The sequence below is a fragment of the Cheilinus undulatus genome, linkage group 12 (assembly GCF_018320785.1).
Source record: "Cheilinus undulatus linkage group 12, ASM1832078v1, whole genome shotgun sequence".
NCBI lineage: Eukaryota > Metazoa > Chordata > Actinopteri > Labriformes > Labridae > Cheilinus > Cheilinus undulatus.
Window position 1 is genome coordinate 10,839,943 of NC_054876.1, and position 18,295 is coordinate 10,858,237.

General features: G+C 39.2%; 1 protein-coding gene across 10 annotated transcripts in view; it reads right to left on the reverse strand.

Moving 5' to 3' along the window:
* The window catches only part of auts2a (activator of transcription and developmental regulator AUTS2 a), a 656,715-nt gene extending 648,404 nt beyond the window's left edge, over positions 1 to 8,311 (reverse strand). For 9 of the 10 annotated variants that reach the window (XM_041801245.1, XM_041801247.1, XM_041801244.1 and 6 more), the window contains exons 1-2: positions 8,131 to 8,255; positions 5,312 to 6,043 (exon numbers count right to left, since the gene is read on the reverse strand). In XM_041801245.1, coding sequence (XP_041657179.1) covers positions 5,312 to 5,599 — 288 coding nt within the window. In that variant the 5' untranslated portion in view covers positions 5,600 to 6,043; positions 8,131 to 8,255. Of the gene's footprint in view, positions 1 to 5,311; positions 6,044 to 8,130 lie in introns of all 10 variants that reach the window. The other variant, XM_041801239.1, reaches the window with a different exon arrangement.
* Between the last annotated feature and the right edge of the window lie 9,984 nt (positions 8,312 to 18,295).

The following is an 18,295-nucleotide window of genomic DNA, read 5'->3' on the forward strand; positions in this document are numbered from 1 at the left end:
CTCTTCATGATTTGTTGCTTTCTAATGACGCATTGTTGAAAATAATCATTATTCTGCTAGCAATCAAAATTAGCATCGCAATTTGGGTCATTTGAACAATTGACAGTTTTACTTAAAACTTCAGGTTTGTGTTGATGTTGGCGCCACCCAGTGGACAAAGCAGTTCATCTTGTCAAGTACATCTGTAAATCCAAATTTTTCAACATTCTTATTCAGCTTTCATTGAACAACTAAGTGGCTCCTTTATAGAGAATCTTTCTTGTGGAAAATGTCAAAAATCACTTTTTGTCACACTGTTAATCACACCATCTGACATCTGACCTCCAGCTGCAGCTTCTGCCATTTAGAATAATGATAAAGAAATCACTCTTTATACTCTTGGTCTTGTTCGCTTTTATAGGTCAGACAGAGTCATCAGTAATAATGTCAGTTTTATTAGAAGCCAAAAACTCCTCACAGAAGCTTTGTCAAATAAAATCTTTCATTAAGAAGGGTGATGTAAGGGTTTTAGTGTTTGTGCAGTGCATTAGAGGCATTTTTGTTTTTCTTGTAACTTTTAGGTTCACTTGGTTTAAGTTCTGTCATAAATTTAAACAATCAGCCATAGTTTATATGAAGAATAATTTTCCCGTCTTGATTTTTTTCATAAAGAAAGAGTTTTGCCCTGTGAGTCCATTCATCAGTCACCTCTGATCTCTTCCCTGTTATACCGATATAACTCAAAAAATTCTTACTTTTAACTTTCCTACTCTTATATCTGATTTTTTATCAAACCAGACAAACTGAGAATAAAAGCCGAGTTTTATCCATGAAAGGAACAACAGAGACAAGGTCAAACAAAGAAAGAGAAAGCGCCCATGACTGCTGAACAGAGTAAATGTGAATAAAAGGAATGAAAAACATGACAGGAAGACGCTGTTGAGCTGTGAGGAGAGATGATCTGACTAACAAAGGGAAACAGTGAGGACAAGTGCTTCTGTTCACATCCTTCAGATGGGTCACAGCAGTGTGTGAGAGATCGCTATCACACCGCATACATTAGAAAGTGCAAGTCAGCCTGTTAGACCAGGACAACCCCAGTCTGACCTTGTGGAGGTACTATTTTCACATCCTGCAGAAAAACCAAGGTATGCACAACACTCACGCTGTAAAATTCATAAGTAGGGGCATAAGTTAAATTCTTAAGTAGCAGTGCAGACAACTGTTCATAAAGTACTAGTTTTATGCCTTTTTGTATCTCTTAAGCAAGTTTTCCCTAAAGATTACAACATTTCTTGTCTGTTCTTTATCAACATGTTATGGTAAGTTAAAACAGAATTATAATGGATGGCTAAAGCAATCACCTTTTCTTTATTATTAACCTGATAGGTTTCATTATCATTGAAACCTATCAGGTTATGATATTGACTAAAATTCAAAGTGACACTCCACAAATGCATTTAATACAGCAGAATAATCCTGTTTTAATATTCCAGAGCAGAAGTGATATTAGTGATGAAATTTATGGGCAAAAATAAAATAAATTCTCCAATAAGGCTGGCAAGATTTTTGCTACGTTCCTCATACTTGTTGATGCCATCTGCTAGTGTAAGAGTAATGTGAAGCTTTAAAAAGGAACAAAGGACTGTTTGTTGTATTTTTAACCTAAAGTGAGTGAATTGTCTAAAATGCAATCATATATTGGCACTGTCTCAGTATACAACTGCTGCTGATGTATTTCATCTGTTTAGACAGTGTGCTGAAGTTTGCTTGCATTATTGGAAACAGCAAACAAGAAATAGCCCGACATATGGTGCCTCAGACGTGTGCATTTCCCACTGTGGCATAAAAGTAAGTCTGATTTTTACTTGTTTTATATCAAGATTTAAAACTTCTGGTACTGTAGAAACCATTTATTTTAACTGAAAGCACAAAGACCTGAAAGTAAAGAAATTAAAGCCACATTCACATTGCAGCCTTTAATGTTAATGCTGATTTTTCTGCTAAGATTTGATGTTTTTTCTGGTTGTTCACATAACATTTTTGATATGGTCTGCATACCGACTGCTACGTAAGCAGGAAACAGTCCTGAACATCTGAACTCACTTGCTGAGTCTATCCAGCTTGTTGAAAATGGACAACCAAGACACTGGTTAGTCTTTAAACTTAGCCTTATCCTCTTTGAACTTAGCTTTAAGGATGTTCACTTTCTTTGACACTACAGCCACATACTTCTGTAACAAAGTGTAGACATTTCTTTAAGAGTCTTTCAAAAACAGGTCAGTTAAGATACAGCCCCCAAAGTTTAGTTTGTATAAAAGCCTCACCCCAAATTCTTATGAGTGTTCACATTCAAAGTGACCTGACTGTTCAGACTGGGGTCAAGTTCTGAAAGATCAGATACGCATCTGACATATGAAAGTGGCCTGAATCTGATATAACTTATGCCATTTACACTGTCAGAAAACATCTGGTATGAGTCACATATAAGCAAAAAAAAAAAAAAAAAAAAGATTTGGCTCACTTTTGACTGCAGTGTGAATGCAGCTGAAAGTGTTTGTTCTTGATTTAAGTGATATCACAAGAAAAGTTGAGATGTTATACTGAATATCATCACCGCCAGGGTTTTGGATGTAGGTACTAGGCTTCCAAGGATGCCACACAGCCACAGCAGTAATGATATCTGGGGTGGCCATGGATCAGTGGGTAGAGCTGGTTACCCACTTCTAAAGAGTGCATATATTAAGTGTATATCCACTTCTGCACACACTAGTACACCACTGGGTATTGGCTGATCTGAGGGTTTTGTTGCACTTTACTTTAGTGGGCCCTGATAACCTAGTAATTTTATAAGTGTAATTATCTATTAATTTCTCAAGAATACAGTGTTAATTGTCTACTAATAAGTTAGTAGCTTAAGTTTACCCTAACCCTTGTAATATTGTGGAAATTCTCTGTGGTTCTGTGGTATTTAACCAAGTAATTTCTAAGAAACAAGATGATAATTTTTTATATAAGTTGCTTGATAATCACCAGGTAATTTATTTATTTTTCACACTAAATTAAAATGAGTTTTCCTGAATAATTATTAAGTATTTTTAGGGTTAGGGTTGGGGGTTAAACCCCACCTTATTACTAGATAGTTGCCACAATATTACATGGAGTTACATTATTACAAGGTTAATACTTCCTTAAAATTACCATATTTCTGTGTTTTTACCTAGAAAATGACAACTTATTACTGGGAAATGACAACTTCATTCTAAAGAAATTAGCAGATAATTACACTAAAATTACAAGGTAATTAGGGCCCATTAAAATAAAGTGCTTTTTGCTTTTTACAGCAGATTTATTGGGCACACTTTTCTGTAACATGCAACATAATTCAACTTTAAATAAAAGTATTATTTAAAACTGTACCATAAGATGTAGGTGATTGCCTAGAGCAGCCTTTCTCCACAGGGGTGCTGTGGCACCCTGGGGTGCCTTGTGGCCTCGTGAGGGGTGCCTTCAAAATGCTTTATAATCAATTAAGGATTACTAAGGTGATGAAGATCATTAGCCATCCTGGTATAAACGATTAAAACCATCCCATATGCCTTTCATTCTGAATTCACGTCAGTATCAGTGTAAGTGAATGAATGGGCTTACATCATCATGAAAAGCGCAATGGTGTTTTAAGGCGTTTTAATTGTTCCTCGAGTGCTTTAAGTCTTTATCCAGTTAACTCTATTAGACAAATCTTTTGTCACTAGATTGCAGATTGTTAATTTTTTACTTGTACAACTTTAACTGAGGTGAACTGAGATTTTATTCTTTAATTTTTTAAAGGTAACTTGACAGAATAAAGGTTCTGAAGCACTGTCCTAGGGCACCACATATTTATGGAGGCCTACTGAGAATCCTCTGTCAGCTCCGTTTGACTCAGCCTCTCTTTGCACTGGAGACACTCTGTGTTTTTCACAGTCAAAAAAGACATGTATATATTTTTAGTTTCAGCTTAAACATCTGCATTTTTGGTGTGAAAAGTCCTTTGAGTATGCAGGTGATGCTAAAGAATGCTAAAGTCCACGTATCATTTACCATATTCAGTATAACACCTCAACCTCTAGCATGATGATACTTTTATACTTAAGTTATGGCTGCCATCACGACAGTCATTCAGCATAAAGGCAGGAGGTCTACAGGACTGAGTAATTTGTGATATGGATTACCCCCACACCAGACAAGTTGGTTAAAGTGTGGGAAAAAAAAACTTTTTTGTAAAGTGTAGGGATTGTACTCAAAGTTTGTTGAAATTTTCAGGTGATAATTGAAGTGTAGATGTCCATTTAAAGCTTTAAAGTGCAAACTTTCCTCTATTTCCATTCAGTCCAAATTGTTGTGCCAAACTTCCTGCGCCTCATCTGTCTTTTTGAGATAATTTGACTGAAAACAATCTATTTTGACTTGTGGTATGGCTCTTCAGTCATGCTGCTTGTCCTTTAGGCCTATTACTTCATAAACATACCCATGCCTTTGCTTCTACACAGGGCTCAGCATGCTTTACAAAACAAACAGTAAAGAAACTATGTGAAAATGCTGCAAATCATAAACTTTGGCCTCCAGAGTCAACAAATGAACTCCAGCACTCTCAGACACCATCATTTAAACCCCAACTGAGAAGAAAATGCTCCAAATAACTTTAATTGATGCCAAGCAGCACTGGAGCTGTTCTTGGGCTCCTGCTGGTCCAACATCTCACCAGCACACTTCTCCATTAATCTCTCCTATCTGTAAGTAACTGTAATAGAAAAATCTAGCAGATGTGCCGCATATATAAAACGCTTGCTCGTGCAAGTCATAATTCAGAATTATATCGTTGGAAAGCAGCCTGTGCCCGGTTTGCATTCCAAGGAAAATGGAGAGCCAGCGCACAATAAATTACTCCCACTCTGAATAAACTGCTGTAACATGGATCAAATTGCTTTTTCACTGCAAAGTGTACAGAGGAACAACAGCCAGTACAACCAGAGCTCCACATCTCTCATCTGGTGTGAAGCTCCACTGGAAAACTCTTGTGAAAACAAATCCAGAGCAGTATACACAAAACAACAACAATAACAGGCTCTCAGTGACACAGATAGTAATCTCTGGCTGCAGAGCTACGTTTAAAGCTACATCTGTTCAACTCCAGCACACACTACAGCCAAATATGCAGGCGAGGGCCAAAACACAGTCCAGCAAACAATAATCAGCACATCTTCACACAGCATTCAGCGATTTTCAGCTGGTTCTCAATGCAAAAGCTCCACACAGAAAGAGAGATAAGAGAGAGTTTAAGGTCACTTACCTCCAGAGCCTCCAGGGTCACGAACCCAGTGATGGAGAATCCATCGATGATATCCTCTTCAGCAGAAGTAGACTCCTTTCGCTTCCTCCGCGGGGGTCTAGGACGGGATGAGGAGGGCTCCCTGTCGCCCTCCCGCTCCGAGTCAGAGGAGAGGCGAAACACAGAGCCCTTAACGTGGTTGTTTCTTACCCCATTTGATCTCCTCTCCCGGTCCCTCGCCGACCTTGACTTCCTCTTCTTGCGGAGGCCGCTGGATCGAGGGCCATCCATGTCCTTCATGGACAACATCCAGAAAAACCCTCCTCTTACACAGAATCAGACTCTTCAAAAGCCAAATGCTGGCTCCTCTCGAACCTCCACTTGTGTGCAAAAAAAAAAAAACCCCAAGGAGAATCTCCACAGTATCCAAGCGTGTGTTAGCAAAGTATTAGATCCAAGGGAAGCATGTAATATCCAACAGATGAAGCCTTTTTGAAGGAGTCACTGAACCAAGCTAGGTTCCAAGCAAAGATCCCCAAAGGCGGTCCATCAAATCCTACGACTGAGGTGTAAAATGATCTATTAAACACGTTATCGCCGAGCTGTCAATTCCGCCAGAGGAAGAGCTTTTCAAGTTAAAGCAAATATCTGCTCAGCTAACATGTCCCGCCACGGTGAGTTGAGCAGGTGACACCACATCTTTCTTCTCCTGGAAAGCTGCTCCTCTTACCCAAGGTCAGCAAAGTCTCCCTCCTGCAAGATAAAGACAGAGAGAGAGAGAGAAAGAGAAAGAGAGCGACGCATTTGCAACATGTTCACTCAGCAAGTTCAACTGTGCATTAAGTCAATGAGCCATTTTCCAAAAGGTGCTGCAGACTGTGCACACGCTTGTTGCCATTCTACTTCATGCAGGCTGAATGTTTTACTAGCAGCATACTGTGTTTTGGTCATTACACCTCCAGATGAGATTATTATGTCTTCTAAGTGTCTCTGAGGCCTTTGCCAAGCTTGTAACCTAAACTGTCTTTTTAATGATTCAATGCCTTTAATTAATTATGCAGGAGATTTTTTTTTGCTTTCTGCCTCTCTGCATGAACTTGTTAGTTTTTGGTGCGCTCACTGCTTATTGAAGTGTTATGCAGAGAGTATATCTGCAGAAAAGCAAACATAATGTGTGTCACTCGTCCTACTGTAAGTTAAACAGGTCACTCTTGAGCTTTAAATAAAGCATTAATCAAATCAAATGCATTAACATCAATTGGCTCAATCCTCTGCCCTTCCTCATCTCATTTGTTAGCTAACTGCATTAATTGAGACAACAAACTTGTTTTAAGGTACAAGTGAAGTTGCATTGAAAATGCATGCTCTAATTTCTTTGTTATCAATGTTTAAACCTAATTACATGTTAGCTACCCTTATATAGACAGTGATTTAAGAGGTAGAGTAGTAATTGGAGGCTTTGGATGAAAAGAGTCAGACTGTTAGAAATCAATCAAAAATGTATCTTAATTGAAAAATGTAGCACTACAGCACCTCTCAAAACACCTTTCAAAAAATCACCTTGGATGTTTCACTTCATTCAAACATTGCACACATCAAAAACAGCAATATTTCTCTCTTTCATGAATCAAAAACAGCTCTAATTGAAGAGGAAAATGTCCTTGAGGTTCTACACACACTGTTAAGAAATCCAGACGAATGTCAAAACCCCTTGAAATGCCATTCTGCGCTGAACTATAAAGCTTAGCAGAGCATACCTCCACTGTCTGACACTGAAGGCATCTGGCTGCTTTATGATATCAGGATGCAACATTCAACAGCTTGCAGGCTTATTCTGGATCATTCTCAAGGCATAGCCTCCAGTCTAGGCCTAAAGCCACTGAAAGTCATTGTAGTCTGAAACACATATGGCTTCTCTATGTGTCCAGAATATCAATTGTGATCCATTACATCATGGTGAAGGCATTTCTATGTAGAGGAAAAACTGAATCAACAAACTGCAGGCTTTTCTATGAAGCCTTTCTCTGAATAATCATGCCTCCAAAATGCTGGGGGACATCTCAAACCCAGAGGATTCACACCTTTTTCTGCATCAGCACACCAACCAAAAGCAATCTGTCACAGTCAACCACCATCTTCAACTTTACATTGTCTCCTTGGACACAGGTTGTCAAGTAATGTAGCTCATCTGGATTCTGCAGCATGCATGTAGTCCCCCCTCAAATGCTCTGCTGCTGCACCCTGCAAAGTCACACAGGTTCAAAAACATGCATTTCCAAGAAAAAAATAAGGCTTAGATAGATTTAAAAAAAGAGGAAATCCAAAGAAAAGCAAGCATGCCAACATTTAACTACACAGCAACCTTGCAGAAATATTCCTTCCATGCAGATGCTGTGCCTTCTAACAACCCAAAAAAGGTGAATCCAGCTTTACTATAATAAACCTTTTCACACATATGCCTCTAACCTGATGCCCGGTGCCAGCACTTATCTAATGACATACACTCTGCACAAATAGCTCCACAAATATCGCTTATTGTGGAAAAATGCATTCTAGCACTCGCCCTGGCTTTTCTAGCTCAGTAAGAGACTCTTTCCCTTGTCTGCGCTGCTCACAGTCCCTTTTTGTCTGCTGCCTGTGCTGTCAGCAGAGATCTCAGGCTCTGTAATCCAGTCCAGCCCACAACAGCAGCAGCAGCGGACTGGCACTGCCTCCTGCTCCGGCTCTCCAAGCTTCATTTTCCACTGTAAAGACACACAACAAAAGCAAAGCCTCTCTCTCTCCCTCTCTCTCTCTTTTTATGCTCCAAGACACGTCATGCAAAACGAAGAAATGCAAACCCTTGCGAGTGGGGAGGGAGCGTCCGGACAAGTTGCAGGCCTTCGGTCACCATAAAAAAACATAAAGCATGAGAAGGTTTAGAAGCTGGCAAAATAGATCCCGCAAAGGAAAACCATAGGGTACCTCCTCCTCCTCCTCTCTTCCCCAGATCCGAGCTTCAGGATCCCGGAGAAGGGGGACCGGGGCGCAGTGATACGGCGATGCCGCAGTGCCGCTTTACAGGCTGCACGCTTCCTCCTCAGCGCAAATAGTGCTGTCTGTCTATGGTCGTTTGGTGGGCTCCGACTTACAATAAAGACACGAGAGTGGAAAAATAACGAAGATAAAGCCAGTCAGAGTCTCCGTGTGCACATATTCCCCCACAGAATACAGTCAAAATGCCGCTTTCCCTTCTGTCATTCAATTAATGGCTAAATCATAACTGTGAATGTGAGTAACTTTGGTTTAAAAGTAGCAAAAACGTGTATTAAACAAAAAATAAAAACAACTGATGAAAATTAAATGGTTAACCATAATGTTTGGTCATAAAACATCCAATTAAGACCACAACCTGCTCAAAGATTTTGATAAATTTGCATAAATTAGCATAATTACTTGGACGTTCAAGTAAACACTATGCTAGTAGCACCTTAAGCTAACAATATACCTGGTGAATTAATGTTTCTGAAAAAGGAAAAAAGACCAAATTGCTGTCTGAATTTAATGTGACAGTTAATTATAACTTAATTTTATATGAATAATTTATTATCAGTTAATTTATGTATGTTATGTGCTACATGTAGATGTAGCTTGCTAATACATGCTAGCTCAGGTGTCAGGGCATCAACTGGCTCATGAAAGCTGCTGTAAGATTTTTCTTCAGGGGCATGACAAAAGTTAAATAACGACCACAATGTTGAGAATAAATTTAAAATTTAGAGAATAAAGTCAACATTTCAAGAATAAAGTTGAAGTACAGTTCCCAGATCAAAGTAGAAATGTCAAACATGAAGTCAAAATTTGAAAATAAAGTTGAAATATGGTTTCAAAAATTTAATTATTTAAGTAATAATAAGTCATTCATATGACTTTAAGTCGTTAGAAGTAATTGCCACATGTTTTTTTGCCCTTTTCATAAACATTAATTTTCCAGGTGGGGGTGTCTTGTTAACTTAAGGTGTGTTAGCACCTAAAGTTCATGTAGGCTAATTATGCAGATTTATGCAGATTTTATTGCCCTATATCTGTGCAGCTTCTGAGCTTAATTCCTTGTTTTACAACCGAACATGGTGGTAAAGTATTACATTACAGTTATTTCTGTTTGTGTTAAATACATGTTTTTGCAAAAGGATTTTGAGTCTATTCTGTGTGTAATCATGTGTACACCAAGACTCAGACTGGCTTTATCTTTGGTATTTTTCCACTCCCATGTCTTCATTGTAACTCAGAGCCCACCAACCATCCTGAGACAGCACTATTTACGCTGAGGAGGAAGCATGCAGCCTGTAATGTGTACTGCGGCTTCGCCGTGTCACTTCGCCCCTGTAGAGAGGTGACCAAGAACTCAATAGTCATTCTGACTGAGCTCCAGAGATCCTGTGTGGAGATGGGACAAAGTTCCAGAAAGACAACCAACACTGCAGCCCTCCACCAACCTTGACTTTATGGCAGAGGGGCTGGACGGAAGCCTCTCCTCAGTGCAAAACACATGAAAGCACACTTGAAATACGTACAAAACTCCACGTGAAAGCCAAGCGGGCTTGCATGTGTTTTGCACTGAGAAGAGGCTTCACTCTAGCCACTCTGCCGTAAAGCCCATAACAGGGGTAATCAGTCAGAGTGACCATCTGGTTCTTGGTCACCTCTCTTACTAAGGCTCTCTTCTTTCCTGATTGCTCAGTTTGGCCAGGAAACCAGTTCTTAGAAGAGTCCTGGTTGTGCCAAACTTCTTCCATTTGAGAATTGAGGTCACTGTGCTCTTGGGAACCTTCAGTGCAGCAGAAATTGTTTTGTAGACCTGTGCCTGTCAGTAATCCTGTCTCTGAGCTCTGCAGACAGTTCCTTTGACCTCATGGCTTGCTTTTGATATGCATTGTCAGCTGTGAGGCCTTTTATAGAGAGGTGTGTCTTTTCAAGTCACGTCCAATAAATTTAATTAACTACAGGTGGAGTCCAATCCAGGTGTAGGAACATCTCAACAAAGACCCAGAGATGTGAGAGAAACCTGGGCTAAATTTACTGTGTTGTTGCAAAGGGTCTGAATAATTATATCAATGTGATATTTGAAGTTTCTATTTTGAATAAATTAGCAAAAAAAAAAAAAAGTTCAAAAATTCTGTTTTCACTTTGTCATGATAGGATACTGACTGTAGAATAATGAGAATAAAAATGATATTAAATTATTGCAGCATCAGGCTGCAACAGAACAAAACTGGAAAAAGTGGCTTTGTAAATGCACTGTAAGTTCTTGCGTGCATGTGGGTGAAACTCATTTATGTGTGCTAATGTGTGCAAGCTCAGGTGTCAGGCCATCATTTGGTTCATGAAAACAGCTGCAAGATTTTGCCTCAGGGGCACCCAGGGCCACCTCACACATCTTCTCTTTCCAAAAACACTAAACAAAAAGCCTGACCTTAATAAATAGCTAAAAAAACATCGATGTGGCATTAAATTGTAAGAGTTACCTTCAAAGAGGGTTCTCTAAACTGTGTTTGAGTCTGTTCAATTCTTGTAAATAGACTATTTAATTAATTAGACTGATTATTTGCACTAAGGGACCATTGGGTCAAGTGTGACAGTGCATCACAATTACACAGCACATAAGAAAAAGCCTACATACTGTGGCTGATTTAAGCACACTACAAATTTCTAGCCATCATATAAAGTAAAGGTTCTGTGGCTGATTCATAAGAGCTGCAGGATTTATTGCACTGATATTGTCCTGTCCTTGGGAGTGATGATGTAAGAGTGCAAGTGCACAAAATTTGCAGAATGCATAACATTGGGAGAGCAAAAATAGACTATGTTATTTGTCATGATTGATTTAAGGAGTTTTGCTGGTGGTTTCAGAGGTCAGCACAAGACTCCATTCACAAAACCCAGAGTAGGCTATGCAGGAGTTTCGAAAACGTTCCAAAGCTGAATGATCATTTTAATAGATTCCTCTATTTGAACTGTATAGCTATAATAATGTTATTGATTAATTTCTGTTCATTTTTATGGCCTTTTTTTCTATACAATAACTAACAGGAAAGTTTTGATCCACCTTTACCCTATCTTTTCTCTCTGGCTACTCATGCAACACGTTCAACAGGTTTTGTGTTTTTTCTTTTATAAATGGTCTTTGTAATTCCTCCCAAACAATCATGACTGCTCGATCCAAATTAGCTAGAACAGTGGTTCTCAACTGGTGGGTAATGGCCCAAAAGTGGGTTACTAGGCTGTTTTCACCTGGTCATAACAGTGTACCTGAAGACAAAAAATGGTGGTAAAAGACTAATTTGTACAGTCTCCAAGCAGACATACATCCATGTATTTAATGATACAATTTGGGTTGTCAATTTCAGATCTCGACTTATTTATCTCATTTTTTTGGTTGACAAAGGTACATTTGTCCATGGTTATGTGCAACAATCAAAATACCCAAGTTATAATTGGAAACAGATTAAAATAATGCATGCATGTCCCTCTGGGTGTCTGTAATAATGTGCTTTAAAAAATGTTTATTTTGACTGCCTTTATTCAAACTGTGGTCCGAACAGCAACATTTTTATTCAATATATTTAAGTGGTTAAAATCTCTTTATTTCTTCTTTATTTACGCCATCAAAACTATTGGCATAAATAAACAACATATGGAATTGTCTCTACAGTTTTGGGAGATTTTGTGGACACTCTAAGAAATTATTGTTAATATTCTCTGGGATGTTTCCTGTAAATCCCCAAAAATATTAGAAGGAACCAAAAACTTTTAGGAATAGTCAGCAGAAATGATCATGGCTTTTTAACAGAACCATTCAGCAGTCTTTTCCAGGAGGTTTGCAGGAATATCTTAGGGATTTTCAATGGGAACCTCCTGGAAAAATTAGAGAAACTATTGTGAGTGTACAGAAAACTTTTGCTAATTTTCTGACAGTTTTCTTGTGAACTTTGGGATATTTTCTTTAATCTCTTTGTGTTGTCATGTTCAGTACTGTCTGGGGTCCAAACAGATCTATATTTTATTAAATAAATCTTACTGAAAAATTAATTCAGAAATTTGGGTCACGATTGCTCATTGAGGAGATGGTGGTGGTTCCTAAGGGTAGACCTATTGAGCACCACTGCCCTACAGGATAAATTCAAGACAATATTAACCAGTCTGAAATGATGCAGTTAACTCAGACATGTGAAGTTGTTTGAAACTAAGGGGTTTTGTTGATTTAACAAGTCTTCAGACTATTTTAAACTGTCTTAAATTGGCCAGGTTTAAAACATAGACAGACATATAGTGGTAAGCCTGCTTTTTTCTGTTTAACTTTTCTGCACTGGAATGTAATTATTCATTATAACATGGTCACTTCTTTGTCATATATGTTAAAGAGTTCTACATCAGATATTTTCAAACATTTTCTAAACCACAGAAATGCTTACATTTCATAGTTGTAATGGAATGTGTCCTGATATGCTGATTATTACAGTGGAGTCATTGTGGAAAACACAACTCTTGCACTCTGCTACATCAGGCAGTAAAGAACTGCTACTAGAAGAGCCCCTTCTGTCTCCACATCTCACTCATTTGTTTTGACAGGCTGTGATTATTCTCTTCCATTGGTCGCCACTTTGGGGTCAAGAGGAGACCAGGCCTGCAGGTCAGCAACCCTCCCTCTCCAGCTCAATTCTTGTTTGAAATTAAGGACTCTGTTCATTATAAATGACACTTCATTAAGTGTTCAGACTTTAAGAGACGGCAAACCAATGCTTTGGTTTAACTCAGGAATTTCTCAGTGTGAAGGCCAATGTTAACAGCTTTCCTCCCTCATGAAACCAAAAACATTGATTGCTGTTTAGTTGATACACCATATGGGATGCTGTTTTAAATGAAGAGTCCTTAAATCAAAACAAGAAGTAAACAGCAGTGATTTATCTGATCAAGCTGCTTCTTAAGACACACCCCTACACTGACTGTACCCTCTGTTCTCTTCACAAGGTTGCTCTCAGTCTCTCTTCTCATCACTGTTTTGTTCATCTCAAATATTACATGTTTTTTCCATAGTTTTCGCAGCACTTGAGCCCGCCCACAGGAAGTTTTCTCTCAGTGATGTAACAATATGATCAGAAATAACATGCTTCAGAACAGTTTCAGAACATTTTATAAGCTTTAAAACAGCAAAAGGAGTATATTCAGATCGGAAAGTTCTACAGAAGTAGACAAAGTATACAAATCTGGGGCATACGCAGCACGTCTTTGTATGAGTGACTGTTTATCTTGTCAACCAATCCTGAATGGTGTTGATCAGGATGGATAACATAATGAAACTCAGCTATGAACACTAATGCATGACTGAATCATTTAGAACAATTTTACATTCATTTTTTGACACTTTATTTTTGGTTTAAATAATTAATTAAAGATTTTATTTTGGCAGCTCTATTCTGGAGACATAGTTAACAGCTTCTGTCAAAAATAACTTGTGGTTTTAATTTTTGTCCCACTACCCACCATCTGCTTTCCTCCAAGTTTCTGTGACTCCTCCTCCTGAGGTCATGGCCTCCACCTTGAAGATCACTGGGCTTGCATATTACCTGTGCACCACACCCATAACTTAAAGCAGTTAGTGCCATGAAACAATGGGAACTGTTTACTTAAGTCACAAGCATGCAACTGCGGTGAAATCAACCATAAAGTTTCTGCTTCATCCCTAGGGTCTCTTTAGTCTGTTTCTTCCTTCGGCAGGACAGGTAACAAGTCTATACTTTCAGCAGTGAATGTTGACTGATTGACTGCCAGAGGAGCCAACTGGACTCCTTTGTGACGGCTTCTCTTTAGAGCATTTTTGGGTATTGTTGGCGAGACCGTGTGTGTAATGCTGATGTGCTCAGAAGAGCAGTGATGGGAGGAGTTAGCTGCTTGATATAGGAACAGCAGCTGCACTTTTACGGGCACCTGGCACGCATTCCTGGTCCGATACATCACGGCACATACAAAGTGCTCAGGACCTGGTAGGCTGGTCCAGGCACCAGGGCGACTGCATGCATCATGGAGGGGGCAGCTGGGAGGTTACCTGGAGAGATGGGGTATGGTCCTGTGGCAGGCCTGGAAGATGGTCATTAGGAGGCCAGAGCGGTACAGTACCAAGGTTGACGGGGCAAAGTGTCAAACTGGCATATGTGCCCGTACCTGACCTGACCTATAAGTAGATTGTCACAAACCAGAATTAAAAACTGTTACAGGATTTAAGTAAAAATCAAATAGATGTTTCAATACCACAGCAACAAAACGTGAGTGAGAAGAAGATGGGTAGATGCATTCATGACAATACAATTTGGATATAATGCAATTAGTTCAAAAGTAATGACTCCATAGTAGCAAGAATCTGAATGAAGGTGCAACAAGTTTTATGCTATAAAGGAGGAGGCTGGGGTGGAGGAGATGAAGCTTTTCCGGCAGCAGCAGCAGTGTGGTGTATCAGCATTAATGCAAGCAGGGATTGGTAAGTCATTTTTAAATGGAGCGCTGTATTGAGAGAAAGAGCTGTGATTGGCTGTGGGAGCTGGGAGGTGATAATTAGGATCAGATGGGTGTATGACTGCCATGTCCTGCACGAACTAATGCCATGGCTTCAATCCTGTGTATCAAATATTAGACAATTTCTTTTGTTTTATAAAAAAAAACGTGAGCAAACTTCTCCACACTCAGTAAATTGGATAAATTTGGCAAGTTTGACAGATGGGCAATTTTTCAGTATGAGTTTGCCTTCATTTCAATGCTTTATTCCCTCTTAAAGACCTATTCTGAGAAGGATGTCTTTTTGAAACTTACAATGTACAACAGTGATTGTATCATTTTAAAGCATTTGATACCAGTTTTAGCTATAAACACTTTGTTATTCAGTATTCAGGGTTAGTCATCATCAGAATGAAGCGGCTGCCTTGTGGCTGCTGTCACTCCAGCGTGACACTAACACATATTGATTTCTCAGTCCATTAAAGCCCATGGGATAAGCATTAATAACAGTGTCAACACAACAGTGTGACTTAGTGAGGCTGTGGTGGTATCAATAAAGATCAGATGTGTTGGTGGGTTAAAGTAGCTTCTTCAGTACTTTTCTATGCATTCATTGCCTTATGACACTGATCAAATTTAGCCAAAAGGAATAATAAAAAATATGTCGCTACACCTTGCATGAACAGAAGTCAGTTATAGTTTTAGAGTAGTGATAAATTAGTCCTCTGTGAAGAAGGAACCATGGGTGGCCTGTGTATTTTTAGCAGGGTTTAATGATGCAGAGGCTGAGTGTGTGCCTCAGACCTCACTTAAGTGCTTCAATTCCCAGTGCCCTGTGAAACGGGGGGCCCCAGCGGCCTGTAAGAATAATACCAGGGGATTCGCATGCACTTGACCCCGTCTCATCTTCCAGCAGGAGTGTCCTTGTGACAAAGTGGCAGGGCAGGGGAGAGACGACAGCGAGAGGCAGCTAATGCGACTCTCCCGGCCTCCACTCATTAGGCTGGAAAGACAAATGTGCTGCCCTACCCTCCTCTCTGCCTTCACCATAATCAGCTTTAATTACACCTTCGCCCTAACTTTCTCTGCCTCCACAGCTCCATTCTCTTTCACATGATGCTCAGCCTCAGTGATTTGATCAACCGAAAGAAGGACTGGTATTTTGGCAACAAAAGGAATCCAAAATTTCTGGCTTATTGTTGGCTGTGACAACCTCACTGAAAGCACTTTGAATAATGACAGCAGCAAGGCTATCAGTTCATTAACAGTAACAATGAACACTGCTTTTAAATGCACAACAGCATCCTGATTTTAATCTAGTTTAGAAATAGTCCAGTCATGAGTGGTTCATTATACAATCACATCCTGGTTAAAGAAATCTTTCTCTGTTTTTATTATGAAACATGGATTTCCTACCTGAAGTACTTCCACTGTACTTCCCTCTTCTGTCTCTCTCTTCCTTCCTGTAGTTTTCATCTCAGCCCACTTAGTCAGGGAGGTCAGAGACACTACTGTAGCAGATTTCCATGTGGACCTTGCCAAAGGTTCCTTCCAATCCAAAACAGTCAAGGTGATAATCAAGAGAGAAAGATGGATGACAACTAGGGCAAAGTTGGTGAAGTAGCTAGATTAACGAATGGAAAGCTTTAGAGGTGGAAAATTTTTATTACAAGGATACAACTCAGTGGAAATGCACCAAGTTTAATATCACAGATAAGCTAGCAGTACCAGATATGCAGAACAAAAGACAAAATAAACTGTGCAAACCACAGGTCAAGTTTATGATTCAACTCAGTCAACTGTATGGTCAGTCTATAAAACAACTGTTAAGTATACAATATAATAGTTGATGTGTTACACCAAGAACTAAAGGGAAAACATCTCCTCTGCAGCAGCTGCAGCTCCCCAACCAGTCTGCTGCTGACTGAGTGATGCAGAGCCATCATCACTAAGATAAATTGTATTGTTTTGAATCATTTTATAGTGGAAACTGGCTTTCATTGACTTGAGAAAATAATTCTTATGATTATTAAACTCAATTATAACGCATGTACTAAATCCACAATTAAATAACTCAAGTGAAAGGTTGGGAACTAAAGTAGGCTGGTCTGAGCCATGAGGGGCTCGAAACGAGTCCGAATCAGGCCCTGATAAAAAAAAAAGAAAGAAAAAAAAAACAGCTTAATTTGGATGAAATTCTTTGTTAAGATGATTAAATCAAGCATTACTGCATTTACATGATCTAACCCAGCTTTTGGAGCCACCCCTAAATGTACCTAAGAAAAGCTTTCAATGGTGTTTATGACAGAAAAGGAGTCTGGCCAATCCATCAGCTCTGCAAAGGTTTCTGCAATGTTTTAAAGTTGAAACAGTGAGCGCCGTGCAAAAAATGTCTAAATTTTTCCATGTCTGATTCTAAAAACTCTGTAAAAGTCTTATTGAGAATCAGTGCATTAACCCTGTCTGACTAGTTTGAGTAGGATTTTGCTCACTGCAAAAGGTGCAAAAGGGGGGTGTTAAGATGAATTAGCTTAAAAGCTATCCTAGAGCCCATCAGCTATCATCTGATATTGATTCAGCATTTTTCTAACTTTCCATGAGCAGATATTTGCATATCAGGGCAGTTCAAATCCAGTTGTAAATCCAGGCTCTTCTCACTAATTCCATTCTTGAGTTTTCTTAAGTCACTAATCAAACTGTTACTAGTGACATGCAGCTGGAAAAGGAAGTCATTGCCTGAATATCCATTCTTGCTTGTGTGCTAATATGTTAGTGGAGCTGAAAGCTCTAAAAAAAATAATCAGATAAAAGTCAGTGGATTTAGAGATTTAATTTTTATCCACATTCTTTCAAGTGCAGAACTGAAATCTCAAGAAGTGTCTTAAAATCCAGATAACTCTGCACACAGCCATTAAAGCACCTTGATACTGTCAAGTGCACAAAAAGGAATTTAAATCTGGAGAAAGAAAGAAATGAGTCAGAGATGAGCCTATATTTTACATGTGCTACTCAAGTTCAACTGCCATAATTACAAACACCAGGCCTCTCCCTTTCTTATCATCTCAGCTGCTAATGCCAATGTTAGAATATTAGTCTTCTATCAAGCATGCACAGTACTTAAATAATGTTATAAATGTATCCAGGTAAATCAGTTTAGAACAGATTTATAGACAGGACAGTCATGAGTTTGCCTTCTTTATTGTTGTTGCTCTACTTGTTTTCTCTCTTCCTGCATCCTTTTTAACAGCTTTTCTCCCTTATTATATGAAATCCATCCATCCATCCATCCATCCATCCATCCATCCATCTTCTTCAGCTTATCCAGGGTCAGGCTGCGGTGGCAGGAGACAAAGCAAGTCAAGCCATACATCCATCTCCCCCACATCATTTTCCAGTTCCTTCTGAGCAATTCCAAGGCGCTCTCAGGCCAGATGGGATATATAATCCGTCCAGTGAGTTCAGGGTCTGCCTCGAGAACTC